Genomic DNA, 26,966 nt, shown 5'->3' with positions numbered 1-26,966 from the left:
GACAATTTACCCAGCAGAGTAACCCACTGGGAAATTAATAGTCTCAATTTTCTTCTAGGCTGACTTCATAAAAACGAGAGGTTTCCTTCCACTGCATACCAAAGCGATAGCCAGGTCTTGAAGTCCGGCCTCGCTACCCCCCAGGACAGAACAAACAAACACACTGGTGCTGGGTCGTCTTATAGGCAAAGGGCCCTGAATTCCCAAAGAGGGGTTCGTCCGATGCCAGGAAAGCAACTGGCTTCTCGGGGACAGGGAAAGGGAGAGCTGCAAGTGCTGACAGAGATCCGGGCGGCTTACAAACAGTGTGCCGAGGTGGGGGGCCGCCCCGGGAATGCCCCAGTGGTGCCTCGGTCTTCCCTTCCACGGCCTAAGGTGGCCCAGAGAGGCTCTTGGCCCACCTAGGACGACAGGTGGTTGAAAGCCTGAGGAAGCCCGGGGCTGGGCCGGCAGCCTGTGGAGGCCCAGACTCAACGGCGTCCTGGAGCAGCAGGAAGCAGCCAGAGCCCACGCCCCGAGAAACCGCCCCGCAGAGCCCGAGCACACCTGGCCTGCGTGGCCCTGATGCGGGAGAGGCTGGCTTCTCACCAACCTTCATGGTCGGAGGAAGACACAATTTAAACTGATCTTTAAAATATTAAAAATATTTTTAAAATATTAAAAAATGTGATGTTTATTACACCCGAGTGCCATGCAGTCATCCATACCTTTCCTGATTATTAAAGAAACCACGCTGAGCATTAAGCAGAAGTTTCAAGGCCGACGTTCAAAATGTGTAGATGTTTCGAAGAATGAAGATAGCATTTGAAATATTTACTACCAATTATTTTAGGTGTGATGCTTACTTTACTTCTCATTTCATACACTGGACACTTTTAGGGTTCTTATCTTTAATAGGCGATTCAAGAGTTGTTGCCAGAAAATCTTGCACTCCGTAGTTTTTTACCGACTAATAATGCATTCTGTGTATGGATTTTAAGTTGTGACCACACCTCCTGTTGACAGAGTAAGCACAGGAAATCCATTATTTTATTGTTCTGCTTATACGCCTTTATAAAAGTATGTTAAAGAACACTTTCTGGAATAAAGGGTTCTTTTGTTTGTTTGTTTTTCTGAGACAGAGTCTCACTCTGTTGCCCAGGCTAGAGTGCCATGGCATCAGCCTAGCTCACAGCAACCTCAAACTCCTGGGCTCAAGTGATCCTCCTGCCTCAGCCTCCCGAGTAGCTGAGACTACAGGCATGTGCCACCATGCCCGGCTAATTTTTTCTATATACATTAGTTGGCCAATTAATTTCTTTCTGTTTTTATAGTAGAGACGGGGTCTCGCTCTTGCTCAGGCTGGTTTCGAACCCCTGACCTCAAGCAATCCACCTGCCTCGGCCTCCCAGAGTGCTAGGATTACAGGCGTGAGCAACCGCGCCTGGCCTGGAATAAAGGTATAACCATATCATAAAAGCTGCTGAAGTCATCACCTATCTTATACCACTATTTGATCACTCTAAAGAGAAGAGTGAGTTTATGATATTTAAAAGGATTTTTGAAAATCACCTCGGCAGTAGCCTCATTGCTAAATTCTTTAATTCTATCCAGTCATTGATCCCTTGTTGCATTAGCCATCAAATATAAAACAAAAAGACAGCAGCCTGGATCTAATCTTTGTTGCAAGATGCCTATAATCCAGTGTACAAAAGTCACAGCCAAAGGAATACAGCTCACCTCACGTTGCCAATTCATTTAAACCCACCACTGTAGGGGAGTCATGGACTGACTGCTGGTTTCTCCCGTCAGGGACACCACAGGACGGTGGCTGCCAGGGAAGCGTCTTTGCCGCGAGCCACTTGTATCACCTTGGGCAAATGATTTCATCCCCCCGGGCTTCCATTTCCTCACAGATGGGAAAATGATGATCACTAAGTCCCTTCCCGCTCTGCCAGTCTATGAATCTATTTCTTGTATGCATAAGCACGGAAAAGCCAAAGACATCGCCGGAACAAACGCATGGATCTATTGACGACACCTGAGAACACGCCGGCTTTCCTAATTTAAAAGAAGATGCTCCGCCACGATGATCTGCCTGTTTGACAAACTATTGTTTGCATCTATTAAAACAAGTATCCAGACAGATCATGCCATGTAAACCAAGCAACCTGATTCGGATGATGTGACTGCTACGGTGTATAAAATCTTACATGCAAATATGAGGTTCTGATAGAACCTGGAGTGCATATATCATCCAAAATTTGAATTTATGTAACTTTTAAACAGGTCTAGAATATCCTGATCTTTATTCATTCCACGGAGGACTCAAATAAGCAGTTCTGTGTCTGGCATGAAATTTATGGAAAAGTTCTGAAACTCTTGTCTCTCTCATTTTCAACAGGAAATGAGGAAGGAAAGAAGAGAGCCAACAGATTTCAGAGCGAGAAGGATACATTTACACACAGTGTGTGCGTGAACGAGATCACTCCTTCTCTGTTCCTTTGCCTACACTGTTCACTGTTCCTACAGTTGAGAAATGCCGGATTTAAAGTTTATAAATATCTGCTCTTTTTGCTACCAATCACCATAGTGATAGCCTTGGAGTTGGAAGTATTCTGTTCAGTAGGCAGGCCAAAATCAGTACATCATTTTATGAAATATTTATGGCCAAAGACCAAAGAAAAGTCCTAGAATCTGCAATCAGAGGTTCTGGGTTTGATGTCCAACTATGTAATATCAGGCAAGTTATGGCCTGAAGGTTCTCAGTCTCCTCATCAGTGAAATGGACCTAGTGATACTTTATACCCCACGCTTTTTTATGAAGATTAAATGAGACAGTGAATGTGGTGTTTTTGTATAATATCTTTGCAATGATCCTCTATGATTATTGATTTCATTATTAAGCTAGATTCAGCCTACGCAACTACATATATTTTACTACACCCAGGATCTTTTAAATATTATGGGTTTTATTTCATTGTTGAGAGACAAACCCTGAATTGGCAAATGCAGAACCATGGCTCCTAGGGGGAAATACAGGGCTAGGTTCCTACAAGCTGGTGGTCACATTTTGATTAACCAATCAATATATAATCTCTGTGTGTTTCTATTTAAAGACGCCTTGTGTAATATACACTGTGGATTCGCTCACTTAGAACACACCACTAAAGGCGCCATCCCTCAAGCCTGAACGAAGCTTAACTAACACACACATTTTCCGGGTAAGGGGCACACCCCAGCCTTCTCCGCAGCTAGCACCGTGACAGCACTTCAGCACTTTGAGGCTGTTTGGCCCTCAACAAAATGCACAAAAAGTATAAAAAAAACAAAAAACAAAAACCTGGCACTAAAATAGACTGCCGGAAGGAGACTGTTCGTAGTGTGTGAGCTGAAACACCAAGACGGAGTGTCACCTCCTTCAACGTCAGCCGGGAGTGTGCACAGCGGGTGACCCCCATTTTCACAACGCTGCACACGTGTGGGAGTTAAAGTGCCATGACTACTGATTTAGGGGGGTTGCAAGTGCCTGTTAGTGGGCAGGCAAATCCACAAACACAGAATCCCCAGATAACGAGGATCGCCGTGTGTGCACGCACCTGCATTTGCACGCAGGGATGGGTTCACTGCTCGCTGACGGGTGTGGCGGGCGCCATACTAAGCATCGTACATACGCCTCCTGCTTTCCTGTCGTGATTCCATAACGCATGTCTGTCATTTTACCGCTAAGAAACTGGAAGGCGGGAAGAGTTAAAACAACTTGTGAAAGGTCACATGGGTACAGCCGGAATTCACGCTCTGCAGTGTTCTGCGTATCACTCCTTTTACAGGGAGAGGAGTCTCGTAAAACCAAGCAAGAGGCCAGGCATGACACTTCCTGCCAAACTGGAAAACCACTGTCTTTGACCAGGATATCTAACTGAAATGTAATTAACCAAAGTAACTTAATTTGAAGATAAAGATACAGACATTTAAATGCCTATCATTATTTCTAATATATGCTCCCAATTTTTACTCGTCCAACATTTATCCCAGAGGTGCAGCCCTGCACAGAGGAGGTGCCACTGTGGGAACTCTGCACCCCACTTCAGAACCATGGGACGCATGTATCACGGCACCGCCTCACACTCTGAAGGGTCAAAACCGAAAGAAGCGTGATCGTTAAACTTGATGTTACTGCCTGTCAAGCTAATGATGTCTGGAAATTATACGAAAGATCGTGATCAATATCCATTTTCGCTATGAATGATAGATGTATTCATAAAAGCTTACACGTGAAACAGTAACTTTAAGGGACGATATATCAACCAGGGGAGTTGAAGCAACCACACAGTATCACAATAAAGGCTTGTTTCTTGCTCCTGCAGAGCCTAACGTAGGTTGAATGGCCCTCTTCTCTCTCGTAGCCTGGTCATAATGTGCCATCAGCTGAAAGCTGGGGGATTATAGGAAGCAATTGGGTTTCGGAAAAGCAAGGTCTCTGCACAAACACAAATGAATTTTCTAGTTAATCCATTCAGATTATGCATAATCTTAAAATTTCAGTTTGATGAATAGTAGAAAAGGAAAAATACCTATAGTTTAAAGATTTTTTTTTCTGTGCTTCAGATTTCTTCTCATTCATATTCTCTTCAAAAAAAAAAAATGATTTTAAAGAGAATAGTGAAATGCCGTTTTCTTCAGGATTTGGGAGAATTCAGTTTTGCTCTTATTCCAGTCGCCTCGCTCATACAGGTTGGTCGTGAAGAAGGGGTGGGGTGGCCGGCAAGCAAGCCAGCAAGCACAGCGTCAGGGCCTGTGACCTTTGCCAGTCACCGAGCGTTAAGTGCCCTTGGCTTGGACTCCGGGTTCAACAGTGTCACCTCCCGCCCAACCCCCGACAAGTTCCTGTCTTTCCAGAATTTCAGAATGTGAAGCTATTTGGAAACAGGGCCTTCGCAGATAGATGCGTCACTAATTAGTTAAGCTAAAATGAGGTCACAATGGATTACAGTGGGCCCTACCATCTAATGAACGCCCAGTGTCTTTATGAGAGAGACCACACAGCACGGGGCAGACGGGCCAGGTGACACAGAAACAGGGACTGGAGTGGCACAGGGGGACACCGGGAATGCCGGAACCAGGGAGAAGCCGGGGAGAACCAGGCCAGAGGCCAGGGAGCACCAAGGAGGGAGTCCTCCCTGCAGCCTCAGCCCTGCCCACACCTTGACTTCTGCTCCCCGCCTGTGACACCTGTGAGAGCTTACATTCCCGTTGTTTTAAGCACCCAGTTTATCGGTCTCCGGGTAATTAACTAGAATCTGTTGTCATGGCCCTAGGAAACTATACAGATTTGGATCTCAGATTTCAAATAAGAATTAAAAATCAGGAGGTGTGAGCATATTAAGGTTCTGGAAAAAAACCTGTTTATGGTTTCATCTCTTTAGCTTTCATAGCTGTCTCTGACATCTTAGACCTAGAGGAGACGTTCACCGTCACTCGGGTCTCACGGCTTCTCTGGGGGACTCTCCTGGCTGGGACCCCTCATTCTTTCCCCACCCCCACCCCCCCCACCCCCCCACCCCCGGGGAACAGCTGCAGGGCGAGGATATCACACTTCCCTTTGCTCCCAGCACATGCTGGTTGTCGGTCCCTGCGCAGCCACCCCGTGGGGAGTGGCCGGGGAGCCCGCATGCCCTCCCCTCCCCTCCCCTCCTCTCCCCTCCCCTCCTGGGCACCTCGCCCCCCACCAGGCCTCCTTGCTGCTTCACTCATCACAGACCGGGGCGGCAGGCCAGCTATTACAGGAGCACCTGCAAGTGTTCCGGGCTCTGTGACCGCGCCCGCCCCGCTACTATCACTCGGCTCTGCACAAAGGCAGGAGCGAGCACGGCAGCGTCTCAATTAAACTTCACTAGGGCTAAGATATACAATGTAACCCAAAGGTCAAAAAAAAAAGGGAAAAAGCAAACGAACAAACAAACTTTTATCGGGTGGTGGGCAAATGGGAGGGGGGAGGAGGGGAAGAATTTACACTTACAAAATAGGTGCCATGCGCACCACCTGGGGGTAGGACATGCTTGATGTTTTGGTAAGGTGGGGGGGGAAACGGCAGGGGGTGCTGCCACTAGCGTGCGGGGGGGGGGGGGGGGGGGGGGGGGAGGCCAGGCTGCCTCCTGCCCCCCCCCAAGAAGTTTCCGGTCAGAAACACCAGCCCTGCTGAGGGTGGGAACCCTGGCCTGGATAAAGGGGTCCTGCGAAAAACTGAGAACCTGCCCGACAGATCGATCCAGGCCACGCGGTTATTAGGGCCTTACTTAAATCGCCCCCATCCATTCCCACCTAGAACTCCGACTGCGACCACTTTGCCCTTCCTCGGCACCCCCCCAGCCCATCCCCCACCCCTCACCCCACCCCCGCGTTGCATCTGCGGGTGTGGATTTTGAAGCCGGAAGCATCTGTCCCCTCCTGCTCGGTGGGGGACCCCAGAAGGGCGAGGGGCCTCTTATCCACCTCGCCAGCCCCAGGACACAGGATGCTTGTTGAGAGGGACCCAACTAAAAAATAGCAACGAAATCAATTTCCAAAGTTAACAAATTCTCTTCGGGCAGGTGGTACTAGATGAGGAAATTTCAACTCTCATACACGGCGGCTCCTTCCATCCTCGGGCGAGCACTGGTCTGAGAGCACGCCGCTCTGCTGGGCGCGCCAGTCGAGACAGAAGGCCCAGGTCCCCCCGTGCAGCACCTGCCACCTTTGGCTGGAAAGCCTGGCAGGACTGCAAGTGACCCGGCTCCACTCAGGAGGAGTTCCGTGCAGAGCCGGACAGAGCTGCTTCCTGCGGCTGCATTCCTAGAGCCCACGGTCATGGATCCGCGCGCTCTGCCGGGCTGGGGTGGCAGCTGCCGACAGGGCACGGGCTGGGGCGGTGGAGGTCAGGGAGACGGGATGGGTTGGGCAGGTCGCCCCTCCCCCCCCCCAGCGTGCCCTCCTGTCCCGTCTGCCACGCCGGGAGCCCCCTGGATTCCCAGCACGTGGCTCTTCCGACGTAAGGGCTCATCTCTGGCCCCCACCCCCACCCCGCAGCCTCGGCCCTGGCTGGCCACGTTTCTCAGCTCCGAGTGCCGGCCTCTGCTGGTCCACGCCCTGACCCTCGCGGCCAGGCCAGCACCTTCGATGGCTCCCCCAGCACCTGCTCAAAGGCCCTGGAGCACAGTGCAAAATGTTAGTGGCCAGCCCCTCGGGGGCCCGGGCTGGTCCTCCCACCCCAGCCTGACCTCTGCTCAGGCCTGCTCTCCCGCCCACGCCCGCCAGCTCACCGCCCGCCTGCCTGCTGTGAAGCCTCCTCTGGGGGCTTCCATCCCTCCTCTCCGGAGGGTCCCGTGCTCCCGCATCCCGGCCCCGCACCCTGCGCACGCTTGTCGCCACGCGGGGGCTGAGCACCGGCTTGTGTTTCCCACCACCCTCTCCCCGTGACGCGGGAGAACGCGGCAGTCAAGCGTGTGCCCGGGAGCGTGGCACAACACGGGATGGGTTCCCATCCCAGGAGGGTGCCCAGGCCCGTCAGGAGACCATCCCGATGGCGGGAGCCTTGGACAATGGGCAGCAAAATGGCTCAAGCGCAAAGCGACGTGGCGCAGAGATGGGCGCAGGCTCGGGGCCAACGTTTCCCGAGTGGACGCGCTGACGCGCACTGAGCCCCGCACGCGTGTGCGGCACACGCCGCGCCCGGCCCTGCACGCCCGTCGGCTCACGCAAGCGTCGTGGCGACGCCGGTCGTGGAAACTACACTGCACTCACGGTAGAGATTAGGAAAAGGAGAAAGTCACGTCCTCACGTGGGCCCATAGACGCGTCTGGCGGGAAAGCCCGCGCTACTACACCCACTGCGATTTCCAGCGGCCCCGAGAGCCCCGCGCTGCCCGGTGGAGGAGGGGTTGTCCGCAGGCACGGTGGGAAGAGGGAAGGCAGCCTCCCGGAGGGCGCAGAGGCTGGAGCTCGGGGCGCGCGCCTGGCCGGAGCGCGGAGAGCGCGTGCCGAGAAGACGCGGGGGCGGAGGCTGGGCCGTGCGCGCGACGTGCGCGCTCCCGCAAGCCAGCCGCTCTGGGAGGTTTTGCGCAGAGAGCTAACAGGTCAACTTGGGGAGGAGACCCTGGTGCGAAGACACACCTCCCGCCCCTCGGGCGAGCTCCAGATGGCCGTGGTGGCCGGGAGCCCTGCGCTGCCCGTGAGCTCCCCGAGGAGAAGCGTGCGGCATGCACGGAGAGGGAGCGCCGCTCAGCCGCGCACCTACTCAGGCCTGCGCGTCCATCCCCTGCGGCAAACTACCGCGCGTTTAGCGGCTCCAAACAACGCAATTTATGGTCCTAGCATTCTGGAGGTCGGAAATGTGAACTGGGCCTCCGTGGCTGAAATTGACGTGCCGGCAGGGCTGGGTCCCTTTGGGGGCTCCAAGGGACCGTCCTTCCTTTCCCAGCAGCCAGACACCGCCCACATGCGCCCTCCGAGCCCATCCCCCCGTCTCCCTCTTTCACATCTAAAGACTCGGGGTGGGGGTCCCACGTGGATAAGCCGGGATCGCCCCACCCCACAGTTCCAGGCTGGCGGGTTAGCAATCTTACTGCAGTCTGCAACCTTGACCGCCCTTCCCAGGTAACCCGTCTTCCCAGGTGCTCGGCGGTGCCATCTGGCCCCTGCGGGCTGTGACCTTGGCCTTGGGCTCAGCCATGGCAGGACCGCTGCCCTCGCCGAAGGAGCGGCTTGGAAGACGGGGGTGCACGCATGGCTCCTCTTGGTGTGCCCGGGAGTCCCCAGCACCCGGGAGCCCGGCGTGAAGCCATCACACTGCCCCGCACCTCGCAGGCCTGTCTGGTGCCCCTTCCTTCTGCTGGAAGCACTCACCTTCGCCCCACACTCAGCCCCCTGGGAAGAGCTCCGAGGCCCGCCTCGGCCTAAGCAGGCAGGACCGGAGTCCTCCAGCCTGGCCTGAGGTCCGGGGTGGAGTCCGGCCTTTCATCACTGCGTGTCTCTGTCCCCACGACAGGGCTGCCTCCGTGCTCCCGAGACTCTGACCCTCCTCTGGGCCCCTATCCTGGTGTCTGGTTCCCTGTTTTACCTTGACTTCCTTTCTTGAAAACTACTTTCTATTTCACATTTCTTCTACCTGCCAGTTTGGGGTCCCGCCCCCGGCTTGGTGGCTGGGTCTCCTCCCCCTGAGGGGCTTCCAGCCTGTCTGCCCCCTGGGCTCACTGACCGCCCGGTCCCGAAGCCCTCCAGGGCAGCCCCAGTGTCAGGCTCTGCCACAGAACTCCCCCCAGAAAGGCCTGTCCCCTAAGACAGTTGTCCCCGACCTTTTTGGGAGCAGGGGCTGGTTTCATGGAAGGCAATTTTCCATGGACTTGGGGTAGGGGACGGTTCCAGGATGGGTCAAGCGCGTCACGTTTATCGTGCAGTCAGACCTCTCTGAAACGAGAATCTGTGTTTGCAGCCGCTCCCCAGCGCTGGCACCGCCGCCTCAGCCCCACCTGAGATCATCGGACATCAGGTTCTCACAGCAGGCACGGCCGGGGTCCCTGGCATGCGCAGGTTACAGTGTGGCCCTCGCTCCTGTGAGAATCTAAGGCCGCTGCGGATCTGCTGGGGGCGGGGATGCGGGACGGGGGAGCGGCTGTAAACGCAGATGAAGCTTCGCTGGCTCACCTGCTGCTCACCTCCTGCTGTGCAGCCCGGTTCTGGACAGGCCATGGACCGGGGATTGGGGACAATAGTTCTGAGAGACACAACACAGTGTCCCCTGGAGTTAGAGCCCAGGTGGCCCTTGAACAACCTCACGCATGTCAATCAGGGTATCAGAGTTTCTGCTGGACGCAAGGAATCAGAAGCATCCACCTATGGGCCACACGATCACCTGTGAATGCCCAACACACACCTGTCAAAGCACACCTGTCCTCAGTCTGTTATCTGCCCTAGGTAAAGCCAGAAAGATAAATGCATCCAGGCTTGAAATGACAGGTGAGAACACGGAGGTGGGGAAACACAATGAACCTACTGACGGTCACGCACCTGGTGAGGGCACAGCAGCTAGGAACTCACAGCTGAGTCCCCCACGCCCAGGCCAGTGTCCTTTGCTGCCACGTTGGTGACCCCAGGCTGTAGATGAAGTCTGGCCAAGAATCTCAGGGGGACTTCGCCACCGGCCTGAGGCTGGAGCCGCACATGGAAACACCTGGTGTTCCCACCTGCACCTGGAAACACCTCTGCGGGGTCCGCCGGGCTCCACACGGGTGGCTGCACAGTGACACGCTCCACTGTCAAACCGTCCCTGAACGTTAACGGACTCTTCCCTACCCGGAGCTCAGGTCTGACGCCCTAATTTTCTACTCAATTATCGGTTATACCTGTTGTATCCACGCACCTGTACGCACATCTGCACGCATGTGCGCGCATACAAACCACACACAAAAAAAACACATGCACACACAAACACACACAAACTCACACATATGCGCACATACACACACATACAAACGGACACAAACACACACATATACACACATATATACACACACATACACACATGCACACACCACACACACACATACAGACACAAACACACGCATACACACACATATATACACACACATACACACACCACACACACATACACAAACACACACATACAAACACACACACAAGCACACACACATGCACACACATACAAACACAAACACACACATACACACACACACACACCAGGATTCTCTCCTCTTCTCATGAAACCCTTCCAAAGATTTGCCCCCGAGTAACTTCTTTTCGGTCCTGAACAACCCCGCGTCCTGCACTCCCCTTCCACCGGGGGTCTTCACGCCATTCACTGTTCCAGCCTCCGGCCTCGGAGCACCCTCTGGATCCCTCCCACGGGCTCCTCTGGCTCCTACTGCAACAGCCGTGACGACGGCCCGATCTCGCCTCCCGACAGGGTGGAAGCTCCGCCGCGGTCTGGCCAGAATGCCCCGTCACACCCGTCCCCACCGCAGGGTCTGGGAGAGCCAGAGCTGGAACAGAGCTGCCGAGACACGCTAACAGGGAAGAACCAACCAGTTTTCGTTACAGAAGTAATTTTAAGCCGGCCTGGTTGATCAGGCAGAGCAGTTCTCCGACGCGCACAGAGCGGCCGCGGTGTGGACGGTGCAGTCCTGCGGGGAATGCCCTGGGCTTGGCTGCGGGGCAGCAGGGAGAGGTGGGAATCCGGACTCTGTCCCAGCTCGGGCAGCCCATGGCTTGGCTCCCCTCTCCCGGTGCCTCTCGGTCGCTGCCCTATACTTGCAGTAACTGAATTTATGCTTGAGAGCAGGCACCAACCAATACCCTACATCCAGAACGCAGGCCCCTGATTCGTTCTCTACGATTGGGTTCTAGCCTGGAGCCCTCGTCTTAAATGGTGGTGCCCTGCCATGCTCCTCACAGCCGTTCCTTTCCCTGGAACCCGGGGCTGCAGCAGGGCCCTGCTGCCACCGGCCAGAGCTTCCTGACGCCAGCGCCCTGCTGGATCACCTGCGAGTTCCCTGAGCCACACGCCCTCCCTTGTTGGTGCCTTCCTCCCTGCGGGTCTTCAAACCCGTAACCTGGGCCACGCCTCCCAGTGCCCGACTCCGTTACACTCGAACCTGACGACTGGCCCCTCCAGCAAGGTGCTTTGCTTTCTCTGCTCCCTGCCAGCAGACGCCACCCAGGCCTTGTGATTCTGTCCAGCGTCACCACCTTCCAAGAGCCGTCCTGCTCGAAGCAGCATCAAGGGGGAATGGATGGGAGCACGAGCTGCAGAAGGGGGCGTGCACTGGGTGAGAAGGGGGTGTTGGCGCAAGGCAACCCCAAGCCAAGCTGCAGCTGCCTCTGCTCCTTACCCCCACCGCGCCCCCTGCCCCCTTCTTGTCTAGGCAGCAACCTGATTTCCTCAACGCCGAGGGCCAGGCCAGCCCCAGGGACGGCCAGGGCTGGGCCACTAGGTAAGGGCTGCACTTCCGACCACTTCTGATTTTCCTGTGGGATACACTGGCGACAGCGAACAAGCCACCCCTGGGTCCTGTTGACCAGGTCCGGGCTGAGCGTACTTGAATGCAGAAAACCAGTCCAGGGCCTGGCGGACTCGAGGCTGCATTTAAATTCCCAGAGAACTATTTTTTGCCACGCGGTGAACTGTTTACAGAAACAATAACTCTCCCAATTGCTAATCAACATGGTAAACAAAGATGCAGCTTCTCTTCTTCCTTCACTACCTCCGAAATTTAATTTTGCGGTAATATCCCACTTAGGCAGAGAGAACAAGTGGGCTAGTTACTCATTCATGGAAAACAGGTAAAAATTTTCCAGTGACTGTTTCTTTGAAGTGTCTATTTTAAGAGATTTGATGGGGAGTAGGTTACGGGGTGAATACCCAACCTTTCAGAGGCAAGAATCGGGAGTTTCAGCTGACTGCTCATCCAACGCCGGTACACAGTGTGCCCCGCACAGGCTGAGCTCGCTCCAGACTCCTCGGGCTGTGCAGACCCATCCTAGGCCCGAGTGTCACAGCCGTCTTTAGAGAAAACAATGTCCTTTAGTTCAACTAAGCAGAAAAACACAATGAAAAGATTCTGTGCTATTGTCTAGGTAACAGAAGGCGTTCTTCCTAAGAAAAATGTCAGAAAAATGTCGGTGAAGATAAAAGTCAAGCATTGTTTTAAACTCTCTCCTGTTTCCAAAATATCATTTAAAAAATAATTACACCCACAATTTATGCATGATTCATTAGGCAGCAAGATAAAACGCACTGCTAAGTTTTAATTGGGTGAAATGAGTAGGCACCGTGAAATATTCCCCCAGCTTCTCAGGTTTGTAACCTTTCTGGTTAACGTCTTCGCCACAATATAAATCTTGTCCAAATAGCCTATCTCGTTTAAATTATAACAGTATTTTTTTTTTAAATTCCGTGATTTGCTAGACCTCTGAATAATATATTTTAGGTGAGCAATTAGAAGGTCAAATAATCTGTTATCAATATTTAAGCTTTTACTTCTGAAAATTAATGGGTTTGAATCACAGGATTCCTGCAGATGTGACAGGAATGTCACCTCGGCGGGGGGAAAACATGCAGTTATCTGCACACTAACGTGGTTTTTCCAGGCTGCAGTCTTCCTCTCTGTCCCCCTCACCCCCAGGTAAGAATGGGGGGACGCTGTGCATTCTGTAGACATTGGAGGGATCTCTGTGTCAGCCACGACACTGCCCATCACCCACACTGATTACTGACTGGCTCCAGAGAACAGGAGAGCCGTAACATCTCACAGAACATGTAACAGACACGGTAGACAACATCTTGAAGGATGTAATGCAGTCTTGCATTTTTTTTTAAGTCTTGCATTTTTTGTGAAGGTGAAGGCGGGTGCTTGAATTATCACGTTTTTCAACTGCTTATGCATGATGTAGGGCAAAGCACATAATTTTTAAAAATTAGCAACAAGTCCAACAACATCTTGCAGGACGTGAACGGCAGCTAGTGCCAGATATAAGCTGCCCAATCACTAATCGGAAGGAACCAGGCTTACAGCATGAGCCCCTGAAACGGTGTCCGATGCTCCAATGACAGCAAGCTCTGCCGGGGGCACCCGCCCGTCCCTCTGGGTTCTGAGTGACATCTTCTCCGAGACCCCCGTTCCCGGCAGCCGCCGCCGCCACCAAAGACAGCGCGGTGCGCGTGACAGGCACACTTCTAGCTTTCGGGCGCCCCGCCCCCCAGACCACAGTCCGTACACGCACCTGTGGTTTTTAACGGGGTCTTCTCTCCAAGCAGCAGTTTTAACCTTTTGGCGTGGATTTTGCCTTGATAGTGTGAGTCGGCCACCACCGCGGAGGTGAATGACATGTTGCAGAGCGTGCAGCACTTGTTCTTGTCCACCATGTCCGCGTCGCCGCCCTGGGTGGGGGGGGGGGAGGAGAAGACGGTGTGAGAGAGAACCGAGTCCCGAGGCTTCCTTCTCCCCTCCCATTCGAACCAGCCACTGAAGCATCTAGCCTTTGTTCCACAATCTCTATTTTTCTTCGGGATAACCATCACCGAAACTTAACTCAAGTGACTGACCTGGAGGCACGTGTATTTAGTGGCGACCAACGCCAGTTGCCGGGAATACAGGACACATGTGCAGATGGGAAAAGAAAAGCGGGTCCCCAATTTGGCGAGAGCACACTGTGTCTGGCACTTTGAGGAAAGGCAGTGTCTAATTGCACCCATTATGCTCATTAAAGTAAGTAAAATATCAGGAGTTCAGAGGGCCTGAATTATTTAGCAGAAATTGTCATTTGGCATTCAGTCTGCTTTTGACCAATTTTAGCCTCACCAGGATACATGGCTGCGATGTGCGAGATTTTTTTTTTTTTTTCCTTTAAGATTTCTTGAAGGAATGGAACATTTTCCATAATTAACTGGAATATATATCATAAAACTATTATGACCACGCTGCCTGAATTTTCCGGGAGATTTTGTGAAAATTTTCCTTTACTTTAGGAGAGATGATTCATTAAATGCTGCACAAAATGCTTAAATCCACATTTTTTTTTTCCTTTATAAGACTTAATGAGAATGAATCACCATTCAGAAAAAAAATAAACCCTTGGTCAGACCATGTGCCCTGCTGTTGTGCACACCGGCCATCAGTCACCTGTACTCACAAAGGGAAGATCAACCCATGGCCTCCCTCCTGCTCAGTCAGAGATGAGGGTGCAGCAGACTCTTAGATAAGGAGCCACTTGTTCCTCAGTGGGGGCAGCGATCTGAAGCCTCTCTTTGCTCCAGAGCCACCGGGATGGGTGTATGGGCCCCACAGTCGCCCGCCTCTCATTCCCAGGGGGCCCGGCGAGTACAATTTAAAATTGGACGGGGGAGCCGGGGTGGTGGTGGTGGATGGGGGTGACGACAGAATGGAGGAAGGGAATTACATATTCTTTTCCCCCCGTGTAATAATGAGTTGTTCAGACTGCTGGTGAGAGTGTGGCCTTGCAAATTATGTGGTTGTTAGAACTCCTTTCCTCTGAAGGCTCTAGTCTGTAAAGGCAGTGCGGACTGACTGACAGCTAGCATTTCGTCCTAGGAAGGAGGGGTGTGGGTGTGTGTGCCAGGAGGCTGGCCTGTAGGCCAGGGGTGATGGGACAGGGGGATCTCAAACATCAGGGGCGGGGTGGACGATCGGGGAGAGGACACGGATCCTACGGAAAGAGAAGGGTCTTCCCTAAAAGGTCCCTCCTGGTAAGGGGCCTGGCAGGCACCGGGGCCGTGCTCCCTGGGAATAAGCCACCTTGCTGAGGCTTAAAGCCACGGTGCGTTGAGTTTTCCCCTCGGAAATGAAAAGGCACAGTTTTACTCCTTTGTGTGGAGTCCCACGGCAGGACTGGCTTCCCTGCTTCCCTCTCCCACCTCTTCATCCACGCCTAGGGGATGGCACAGGGTCCAGATCCCGTGGAGCGGGACGGTCCAGGAATGCCTGGAAAGAGCACATCGGGGAGGCCCGGAAGGGTTCACATCCATGAAACGCGGAGTGGATAGCGCAGGAGGAATGAAACACCAAAACTGGCACTTGCCCACTGTATGTTCCAACTGCAGCCCCCAACCTTTATGGCACCAGGGACAGGTTTCATGGAAGACGGCTTTTCCACAGCCCGGGGGTAGAAGGGGTGTGGGGGGGAAGGGGGTGGCCGAGCACTGCAGCCTGGTCCCTAACAGGCCACGGACCAGCACCAGTCCACGGCCCGGGGGTTGGGGACCCCAGTATTGGAGGAAATATTTATCAGTCTCCCTTTTTATTTTTATTTATTTTTTTAAAAAATGGAAGACTGTCTAGATGGAAGTGGATGTTTGAATTATCCTTTTTATTTTACCTACTTATGCATCACATAGTTGCCAAAGCATGTCATTTCTAAAAAATAGGAGCAAGTCCATAAGCCGGAGTTCAGCCCTCAATCCGCACCTCGAGAGAACCCGTGCGCCTTTTCCGCGCCTTCCAGAGAATGCCCCCAGCCAAGCCTGGCCTTTCCCCCCTCTGCGGAGTAGGGATTTCTCTAAAAAGGTTGGAACCCAGGCACAGGGGCCGGCATCTCCACGCAAGGTGACCCAGAGCTAGCTTCCAGGGCAGAGAACTTGCCCTTACACTGGATAGTGAGCAACGGCTTCACAATACCGGCTGATGCGACACGTTTTTAAGGACCTGCCAACTGTGTCTGAGGCCTCTCTTGGCGCACACAGCTTCGCTCCCTGTTGGCGAGGGGGCAGGCGCCCTGGGAGCTGGGGAAGCGGACAGAAAACGGGAAAGAGGCAGAATTGAGGGAACAGGATCCCATAGGGGCCCCACTCTCTAAAAAAACTCTACGGCGCACAGGCCATTCAGAGCAGGCGTGTTCATGCAGGTTTCCACAAACCGCGCCTCCCGTGTGTGTGCAGCACGCCCGTCCTCGCACTTCCTTTCCTCCCGTCTCCCCCAGGGTCAGTAACCGCCGCCTGCCTGAGAGAAGCTTCCCACCCGTCCTGCTGTCCCGCAGACGTGAGAACCAGCCTCGGGTCCGTCTGCGCCCTGGGCGGGCGTTCTCCTTTTTCAGCCGGACCCCGAACTGTGTTGCATTTGCCTGTTTTCGTGCCTGTCCCCCGTCACGAGCCTGCAAAGCTCCTCCAGGGTCCCGGAAACTGTGTCGCCGAGGGCAACGGCCCCAGCGTTGCCACGGCACTGGGGAGGACCCCCGAGAGTGCACAGAAGAGACGGAGCACGGGGTCACTCGTGGAGCTGGTGACTCGTGTGACGTGGAAGCCAACAGAGGAGCAGACGGGTGAAACAGGAAGCCTCGTGGCCAGGCCACGACTCTTCACAATGGCAGGGAGATGGTCAGGCAAAGAACCAGGGCTGTCATCAATTTACAAGCCAACTTGAGGGCTCAGATAGGGAGATGTCAGTGTCGTGAAGGTCGGTTGTAATACTTGTTCCTACATTGCTGCTCTCCTGGGCAATCTCATTCACGTTATCACATGGAAGAATCGATTATCTTCTACATTATCTTCTATGGCTTCTTAATTCTAAGATCTCTTAGAAGATATCTTCTGTATCTTCTTAATTCTAAGATCTCTTAGAAGATATCTTCTGTAGCTTCTTAATTCTAAGATCTCTTAGAAGATATCTTCTATAGTTTCTTAATTCTAATATCTCTTAGAAGATATCTTCTATAGCTTCTTAATTCTAAGATCTCTTAGAAAATATCTTCTATAGCTTCTTAATTCTAAGATCTCTTAGAAGATATCTTCTATAGCTTCTTTATTCTAAGATCTCTTAGAAGATATCTCCTATATCTTCTTAATTATCAATTAAGGTATCATAGGATCTGGTTATGTCACAGCTGTAGGAGAACCAGGGAAGTTTAGACACCCGAAAACAGAGGGGCTGTGATGCCCTGTGAAGTTAGGTGGCCCTTCAGGCCAGGCAGGCACACGTTATGGGGTATCTTGCTGAAGGGACCTATGTAATTCACAGGATGCAACTGAAAATGCCACCAACTCTGACTGCTCTGATGACCACGATGGAGACAACTACCTAGAAATGTCACCGTGCATTCTTAGCTACCTGAATCCCAAATCAACGGCTCCCTGCGACTATGGATCATATCATCTGCTGCAGTTCGAATGTGTCCCCCAGAGTCCATGTGTTGGAAGCAATCTCTGATGCAACAGAGGTGGGACCTTTAAGAGGTGACACAGGTCACCTCTGTGACCTATGGGCTGGTGCTGCGATCGACAGAGTGGGTCTGCTATAAAAAGCAAGTCCAGCCCTCTCCGGTCTCTCTCCCCAGGATGCCTTTCCGCTATGCCGTGATGCAGCAACAAGCCTCTCCCCAGATGCAGCCCATTGATCTTGAACTTCCCTGCCTCCAGAACCGCGAGCCAAGTACACTTTGATCCACTATAAACTACTCGGTCTGTGGTACTGTGTTATATAGCAGCACAAAGCAGACAGGACATCATTCTTTTTGATACCACTGCAGCCAGGGCAAGGCTGACGTATGTCCCAAAGTAAAAACTCCATAAAGTTTGATGAACTGACCTCAGTGAATACATCTAAAGTTTCTAAATTAAAGAACTGAGAGCTGCCCCAAGTTATCAAGTAAATGAAGGGGAAAACTAAGATATCTTAAAATATGGGCTTCAAACTGGAGGCAAAAATTCAGTCATATTTTTTTTAAATACAATGTCCAACACAGCTGAAAGAAAGAAAAATGTGTACGGAGTATCCTAAGGCTATGTGTGTGGTCAAAGCATTTTGCAAAGTTTAGAAGTCTTTAGAAGAGTTCAATCAAGGTGGAAAACCCTGCTGACTCTTATGGATCTTTTCTTTTTTTTTTTTTTTAAGTTAAATTCAGATGATTGTCTTCATTTTCTTTCCCTTTAGGTAAATTTGAACACCTAAGAGAGAGATGCTTCCACAGTGGCACGGTGAGGAGCTCTGCGGCTCTCTTCATGGAGAAAATGCAGGAGTTAGACAGGCTTTGCTCGGGCATGAGTGACAGGGCTGTTGGCCTTGAGTTCAGTGTTAATCAATCAATAGTCCTGCACATCCAGGGTTAGACAGAGGAAATTCACTGGTCCGCACGTGAGACCACTCCAGAAAATGCTAAAGAAACAGGGATCGTGCATAATGCAGCTATGCAAAGGATGGAAAAGTGTCTAAATTGGTGAATTCCTGGGTTGCCAACTCATAAAAAAACATATTGGACAGCATCATTATGAGGCTAAAAACCAAAAAAAAAAAAAATTTACAATTGTGTTACTCAGGGTCTCAGCTAGTGGTTTATTATAAAGAAATACTGCATATAATCAATTATTTGTAAGAAATATACATATGGAATAAAGTGTCTTTCAACAGAAACACACATAAAACAAGGTTATATATGGAGGGGCTGATGAAAATGTTGTGACAGAGCCTCTCCCTCTGCATAACCTTATTTTACCTACGAGCAGTGGCTCAGGGTTTGCTAATTTAGAGTTGGCGGTGACTTTACAGAACATACCTACTGTGGAAAATGAGAAGTGAGGGTATATTTCATTCAAGAGAAATAAAAATATATGTCCACATAAAAACTTATACATGAATTTTCACAGCAACATAATTCATAATAGCCCCAAAGTGCAAACAACCCACATGTTCATCGACTATAGAATGCGTAAGCGTGGTATGTCCGTCCAGTGGAATATTATTAGCTAGCAATGAAAAGAATAAAGCACGGATACAGGCTATGACATGGATGAATCTTGAAAACATTACACTAAACGAAAGCAGCCAATCACAAAAGGCCACATATTGTATGGCTCCATTTATATGAAATTTCTAGAACAGGAAAATCTATAAAAGGCAGAGAGTGACCTAGAGACTCTCTAGGAGCTGGGAACGGGGTGGGGGGTGGGGAGGAGAAGTGAGGGGAAATGAGGGGTGACTGTTAGTGGGCATGGGGTTTCTAAAGTTTGTCATGGATCTGGCGGTCATGCAGCTTTGCGAATATACTTAAAACCCTTGAATTGTATACTCTAAACAGGTGAATTATATGACATATGAATTCTATCTCAATAAATGTGTTACAGAAAAAAGGGCCCAAAAGATTAATTTAAGTGACTTAGAAAGCCCCCCACACATCCCCCCCAAAAAAATACTGAAATTTGAAGCATATGTTTTCTTTTCTAGGCACCTTCTGCTTGGACGCCAAACACATTCACAAAAATTATTTTGTTCACGTGGGCTCCCTTGTAGTACATGGGGTTTCTCTGAGCACAGGCTAGATTTTCTTGGATTCTTCTCACTGGTGTTCATTTTGGCAAACCACATGCTGTGGCTACACCGGACCTCTGTTGGCAGCGGCTGCCCCTGAAGGCAACAGCCACCTGACACCTGCTAGAGGCAGAATAACCGTCCCCTCCCAGCACCCGCCGGGGAGCAAGACGAACGCGACTATTTATATGAACAGCATTATGCGTGTCGGTGCTTACGGTCTGGCAATTAACTTCGGGGAGAGAATGTCTCTTCTCTTCTCCCACTTTACTAGAACCAAAAGGCCCGGGAATCGGGCTTCCCGACTGACAGGATGTCCTGCACCGTCTTGCCCCAACGGTCCTCGCTCCTGCAGCCTGGTCCGATCCATCCGGGTCAGGCTGTCCCCTCTCCTCCTGGCCTGCTCAGATCACAGCCGGACACCAAGGTCCACCTTACCCCAGGGTCCTTCCACCACCTCTGCGAACCCCATCCACACGCCCCTTGCTGGCCTCTCCCAGCGCTTAGCAGCCTTGCCACGAATGTCAGTGGTTTTTGTCCTTTAATTGCTTTACTGGCTTTTTATTTTTAAGGGTTGTCGCTTTAAAAATATCTTGAAGGCAGCAATTGTATAAGAACCTCAGGAATTATCTCCCCCTCATCTCTAGTGCCTGCCACGGGCGTGGGGATTCAGTACGAGACAATAAACACGAGCCAGGTAGCTGCTGGATGAATGGCTTGGCGTGGCCCGTTCCGACCCGATTCCAACTCGGTCATTTCAGTCTTTTCCACCTAGAATAGCTTCTCCTCTGCTCTTTTGCCAGCACGGTTGCTCTGTCTCAGGAAAAGGCCTCCGGTCCAGCGTGCACTGCACTGGAGCGGACGGAGCAGGAAGGGTGTGTCATCGCGAGCGCTCGCGCACCCGAGAAAGGACGAGTCTCGCCCGGTGGCTGGTGTTGGGACCGCCCACGGGCAAGCTGCGGCGTCCACGTGTGCAGAGCGCGCACGGAAGCTGGCGCGAGGCCTTGGGGTCCACTGCTAGCTGGAGGGACACGTGCATGGCCTGCCACTCAGACAGAGACCGCCGCGTGGTGGAGGAGAACACTCGATTTCCATAGTGCTAGGGAAGATGGTCATTTCTGTGGGATACAGGCTGACCGCTGCCTTGGCTTTTCTGTGCCTTAGCTTTTGTAATTCGCTCGCTCGCTTGCCACTTAGCCTGACTGAAGCCATGCCAGGCTTCTACAAAGTAAAAGAAAAGAGAGAGAGAGAGAGAACAAACAAGGCCCCAGGGAAGAAACCGGTAAGGCTCCACCTGATGACGTAGTACAAAGTCCCTGGGACCTGGCCAACCAATCAATAAACCAACACGCGGCCAGCACGATCAGCGCGCGGACAGCTTGGGTGGCACGTGTGGGTGCCGGGTGGGCTCCGGATACCACTTATAACCGGTCACCTGAGCTGCGCAACAACTAAAAGTACAAGACCTGTGCTGAAACCTTGCCGAGGGTCCTTGTCTCACGAGACCACCGAGCAGGTGCTCCGGGACCTGGGCCCTAGCTCGAGCCGGCTCACACAGACCTCCACCTGCTGCTCGCGTTGGTGTGAGCTTGCCACTCTGACATTCTGCTCTGGGATGCAGAATCCTTGGACACAACCTTGTGACAACAAAGGGGAGGGAGGATGAAGATTCCCTCCCTCTGGAGGGATGTGGAATTAATTCTCTGTGTGCCTTTGAAATTGGGATGGCTTTAGTTTGTTTGTTCATTCCCACTATTGCAACAGAAGGTCACAAGTAGTTATAAGACCCCCAAAAGGGAGAAATTGGCCTGAGCTCCCGAGGGGAGACAAACACGCAAGGCCGATGAGCGCGCCAACCAGGAGCGGCTCCTGGGAAAGCACGACGGGAAGAGACCCGCCCGGGCGCTGCTCGCGTCCCAGGAGGCAGGCGGGAAGAGCACGGCACTCGTCCCGTATTCTAAACTTATACGGATTAGACATTTGCATTTTACGTGTTATCTGTCTCCTACCACCAAAATGGTCAATACTGTATGTCCAGTAACCAGAAGAGCTCTCTCCTAGAGAAAGATGTTGCAAGCCGCAGTTGAGGCCACATTCCTATTTTCTAACAGCCATATGTTTAATTAAAAAAGGAGACTGTAAAATTAATTTAAAAAAACGTTTCAAACTTATTATTTTTTAATTCACAGATAAAAATTATATGAATGTATCGTGCACAACATGATGTTCTGAAGTATATATACACATTGTGGAATGGTTAAATCTAGCTCATTAACGTATGCATTGCCTACAGGGTTATCATTTTTGTGGTGAGAGCTCTTGCACATCCACTCTCCGGGCATTTTTCAAGAACACAATACATCGCCATTAGCTGCAGACACCATGCTGTACAACAGATCTCTTAAACTTATTCCTCCTTTGCTTCCAGCATGTGTTCAACACAAGAAATTATTAATGAGGTATGTTATATCCTCTTTGCCATGCTAAGACTTCCAAATCGGGTGTCTGTTTTACACCTACAGCTCATCTCAGTTCCGACTACCTGCATTTCAAGCATCCGACGGCTCCATGTGGGCAGTGGCTACTGCACTGAACGGTGTCTCTCTAGAACATCGTGAGCAATTAGTAAATGTCAGTTGAACTTAAAAATGAGGGAACAAATGAATGAGTCAGTGAATAAATTCCCATTTTTTACTGATCAGATAAATGAAGATAAATTCTTCATTGGGCCATCCTTTTGGAAAGTGGTGGAACTGAGTTTTGAATCTTTGGTTGAATTCAAGGCAATGCTATTTTCATTGCACTTGGGCTGCAATCCTAGGTCAGTCTCCTCATCCGTAACTCTTTACTGCCCCAAATATAATTCCTACCATGACACTTAAAGTCTGCTAACATCTAACTCTCAACATACTTTTTCCAGTCTTGTCCCCAAAGAGAAGGTTCAGATAAACGTAGGGGAGGGAGAAATAGCTGATAAACCTCAGCAAACAAACCATTACATTTTCATTCTAAACACTACGCACACGTAGACATACACTGTCCCCCTAAAACTTTAAAAAAAAAAAAAGAAGCTCTATTAAGCTAGAAAAACAATCTTGAACCATATCTCCTTCTAAAAGTTCAAGAAATATAATATGATAATGAGAAAGAGAAAAATGGCAAAATTAAATCTGATAGAAAGTCATTATTTTATAAAAGGAACAACAAAAAAAGCATGCTTTATAAGACCACAAAAATGTGCCAGAGACACATGCTTACGAAAAAGATCAAAGCAATAACTTTCTATTTCAACATAAAGAACTTTAAAAAACATGATACAAGACATGAAAGAACATAGTGAAATACTTGAAAATTCACAAATTAGGTGGGAGAATTACAACAAGAACTAAAATTAAAAGAATAATTCACTGCGGAAATGAAAACTAAACTAGAAGAAACAGAAGATGAATATACACAATGAATAATTCTCTAAGAGAAATAGATAAAATTAAGAAAACCATTCTAAAATATTAAAGAACTAAAGAGATACAAAGATATTCAATAGCAAGTGACAAACTGAAGACAAAGGCGATCCAGTATATGATGAGTATTAGGAGATCCTGAGGAAGAAAACCAAAGCAAGGGAACAAAGCAAATACTAAAAACTATGAATTGAGAAAACTCCTAATTTTAAAATTAAAGATAATATATATAGTTGTCCCTCCATATCCGTGGCAGATGGCCTCCAGGGCCCTGGAGATGTCTAAATCTGCAAATGCTCAAGTCTCCGATATAAAATGGTGTAGTATTTTTTATAACCCACACACATCCTCCTATATATTGTAAATCATCTCTAGATCACTTATAATGCCTAACACATGCAAATGCTATGTAAATAGCTGTTATACTGTATTTTTTAACTTGTGTTTTTATGGTTATATTATTTTTATTGTTATTGTTTTTTTCCAAATAGTTTTGATCTTTGGTTGGTTGAATCCATAGATGCTGATCCTGCAAACTGTATTAAAAGAGCCTACTGCATACCTCTAAATGTCAATCCAGAACAACTGATGTTAAAAATATTCTAGTAAGACTATTTAACTTTATAGAAAAATTTTTTAAAAAATTACCTGAACCTCTAAGAAACCAACATCTATAAGGAAAACAAAATTAGGTTGTAATCATATTTCTCAACGGCAATGTTTTATTCCAAAAACAAAATAAACAGTTTAGATTCTTAAAAAAAAAAAATGTGTGGATAATTTTTATATCCAGCAAAACTGACATGTAAGTATAATGGGCCCAAAGGGATAACAGACAAGAACTAAGGGAACCTTGTTCTCATGAGCTTCCCCTGGTGTTTCTACTAGAATATAAGATTGATTCAAATAACCAAAATAACTAGAGAGAATAAGAACTAGTGGTTGCATGGTATTTAATTCAGATAAATAGGAATTAACAGGTAAAAAGTATAGTATGTAATTGCTACAGTCTCAGATAATGTGCATGTAGTATAACCAAAAATGGGAAGACAGTGATGAGAAAATGTGCTGCAAAAGAGATTTACTTTATCCGTTATTTATATTAGTGGGGTAGTATTAATATTGTTATTCACAGGAAATGTGTATAATATTGGATACAATAAATCAGTAATTATGGGATAGTCTATTAATAATTCTGTCATTCCCTGTGTCTTTGTGAACCAAGATAACTCGATGTGGAAAAGTGAACAGATGGAATATAAGTCAATACATGTGAAACCCTGTAATTGTAATTTGCATTGGAAATATCAGCAAGAACTCACGAGGTATCACATAAAAGCATATTTTTCTTAGTTCTAGCCACTAAAGAGGTCTAAAAATAATGGCAAACTCGACACCACACCTATGGCATTCAGAAACCCTAGTACTCTTGAAATACCATCCCCATGGGGGGAAAATGCAGTCTTTGGGGGAAATAATGGCTATTCTGAGAGGTATACAACATGGTCCTGGAATATCTTGCCAAACTGGAGGACAAGAAAGCCACGGATGACATACTGCAGCCAAGATATGAGGAGTCAAGGGCAACCTCGAAGGAGCTCCCAAGGGCAAAAACCAGACAATTTTATCTCGAAACGATAGTACTGGCAATTGGTCAAGACTCATCAATTATGCTTAAATCCATAAATTCTTAATAACACTCACTAAAACCTATTTGGTCGCCTCTGCAGAATGACAGGGAACCGATTCCTTCGTTGGAAAACTGACAAATAAAGGGAAAGAATGAGGCCATTCTTCTGCCTTTCTGAAAAGAGCACACCAAACAGGAGGAAAACTGCTTGTTTGGAAATTATTCCAATTAACCAATGAAAAAAAGAAACGATCAGATAAAACCGTTCATTTTGCAACACCAGGTAAATTAATGTATCTAGGCATCGGGCATCCCGGCTGCCAACAGCACGGAGACCACCAGACGTCACGTCATGTCACGTCAGGCCACGTCACGTCACGCTCCTCCTGATGCGAGGCTCAAAGCCCGTGCTTTAGAGAACTCTGTGGGCCTCATGCCCCCGGGTTCTCTCACAGGTAAGTTGTAGGGAAAAGAAGGGAATGGAGAAGGAACCTGTGCACTAAAATAGATGCTAAAAACAAAAACGTCCAACGTTTTAAAAATTGGGCAGGAGTAAACTGGTCACTGAGGGATATGTGCGTGATAAAAAAACTCCACTGGGACTCAAGAAAGTGAGTCTAGAAAGGTCAGGAGAGTGGCTGCTTCCAGTGGGACAGAGACAGTCCAGCCTGGGCCAGGCGAAGGGAGGAGCCCTGGGGCGGCCGGCCAGGACCCGCTTGTCCACGCGGGTCAGGACCTGCTTCTCCGCGTGGGGCGTGGTGACCCAAGTGACTCCTGCAGAACTCAGGAAGGGACAGGTCTGGTTTTGAATTCTGTATGTGTGTTTTATTTTCTAACAAAAGGTTTTTGAAAAGACGAATTCCAGTTTAGAATACACTTGGTGTTTAGCAGCCCTAAGTGTCTCTAACTCTTCAATATTAATGAAGACAGGGCCGAAACTCATATACTGAGAATTAATTTGATAGACCACCTGATGTTGCAATTTAAAGAGAATTCTGACCTGCTGTAAGGCATAAGGAGTTCAGTGGAGATAAGATGAAAACTAGAATCCTAATAGGGTTTCCCTCATAAGGCAGCAGTGAGAATTAAACGGGTTTGTGTATGGAGAGCCCTAGAATGTAGCCTAACCTAGAGCAAGATATATATTTAAGATTAAGTTATTGTTTTCATTATAAACCTGCCCAGGGTTGTGTCCCACAAAAGAGAGGCCCCTGAAACAAAGCTGAGGCACCATGCACATCTCCAACGTCCTTGTCCCAGACTCAAGATTTGAACCAACACATCTACCAGCTACCCTTTACCACACATCTCTGTGAACTGATGAAGCATCCACTGCATGTCATCTTTCTACACCTACTCTGTGACATCCAGTCACAGGGACAGTCAGGGAGGGGAGGCACCTGCTATATGGTATGTTGGTGGAAGTGACTTCCTTCCTCACCAGGGAGAAGACAGGCTACAGGGGCAGACGTGGGAAGCTCCAGTGGCTTCCACTGTTTTCATGCAAGGCACTGCCTCCTAATGTCGGCAAGCCGGGTAGCAAGGGCGGGAAAAGATGCCCCCCAGTGGAACAGAGCTTTGCTAGCTGAAGAACTTCCAGAAACAGGGACTGCCCCGAGAGCTGTGCACACAGAGCCACATCTAATACTGGCTGTGAGAAAGCAAGAGATTAGAGAATTAGCCAATTGAACACCAAGAGGAATAATTTCTTCCGAATTATATTTTCAAATTTGATGCAAGTTTAATCACTGGAGGTTAGAGGCAAATAATTCTGAATTTCTTCTTGAAGAAATTTTTCCTTGAAGGGAAAAAAAAAAAAAAACCCTAGATACTAAATAGCTAAGATAATTTTGAAAATCAAAAATGAGATGCTCTTGCAGTCCCAAATATGAAAAACATGTTTAAAATGCTAATGATCTTTATAGTGTGTATCTGCTACAGAAAGGCACAGGTTAATAAGATAGAGCAGAAACAACCAAAGAATGCATTCAATTTAGCACTAGATAAAGGGAAATTGTCAAGTCAGAGAGGAAAAGGACATTATTCAATAAAGGGAACTGGAAGATTGAATAACAATTTGAGGGAAATAATAAAG

At 49.4% G+C, this 26,966-nt stretch overlaps 1 protein-coding gene across 1 annotated transcript in view; it reads right to left on the bottom strand.

Annotated features, from left to right (window-relative positions):
• ZMAT4 (zinc finger matrin-type 4) overlaps positions 1 to 26,966 on the bottom strand; it is a 315,873-nt gene that overhangs the window by 130,387 nt on the left and 158,520 nt on the right. Inside the window, exon 4 of the mRNA XM_075997234.1 lies at positions 13,752 to 13,908. Within this exon, the coding sequence (XP_075853349.1) occupies positions 13,752 to 13,908 (157 nt within the window). The remainder of the gene's footprint in view (positions 1 to 13,751; positions 13,909 to 26,966) is intronic.

This window comes from Microcebus murinus, chromosome 24 (assembly GCF_040939455.1).
Source record: "Microcebus murinus isolate Inina chromosome 24, M.murinus_Inina_mat1.0, whole genome shotgun sequence".
In the NCBI taxonomy this organism is placed as follows: Eukaryota; Metazoa; Chordata; class Mammalia; order Primates; family Cheirogaleidae; genus Microcebus; species Microcebus murinus.
This window is presented reverse-complemented; position numbering and strand designations above follow the sequence as displayed.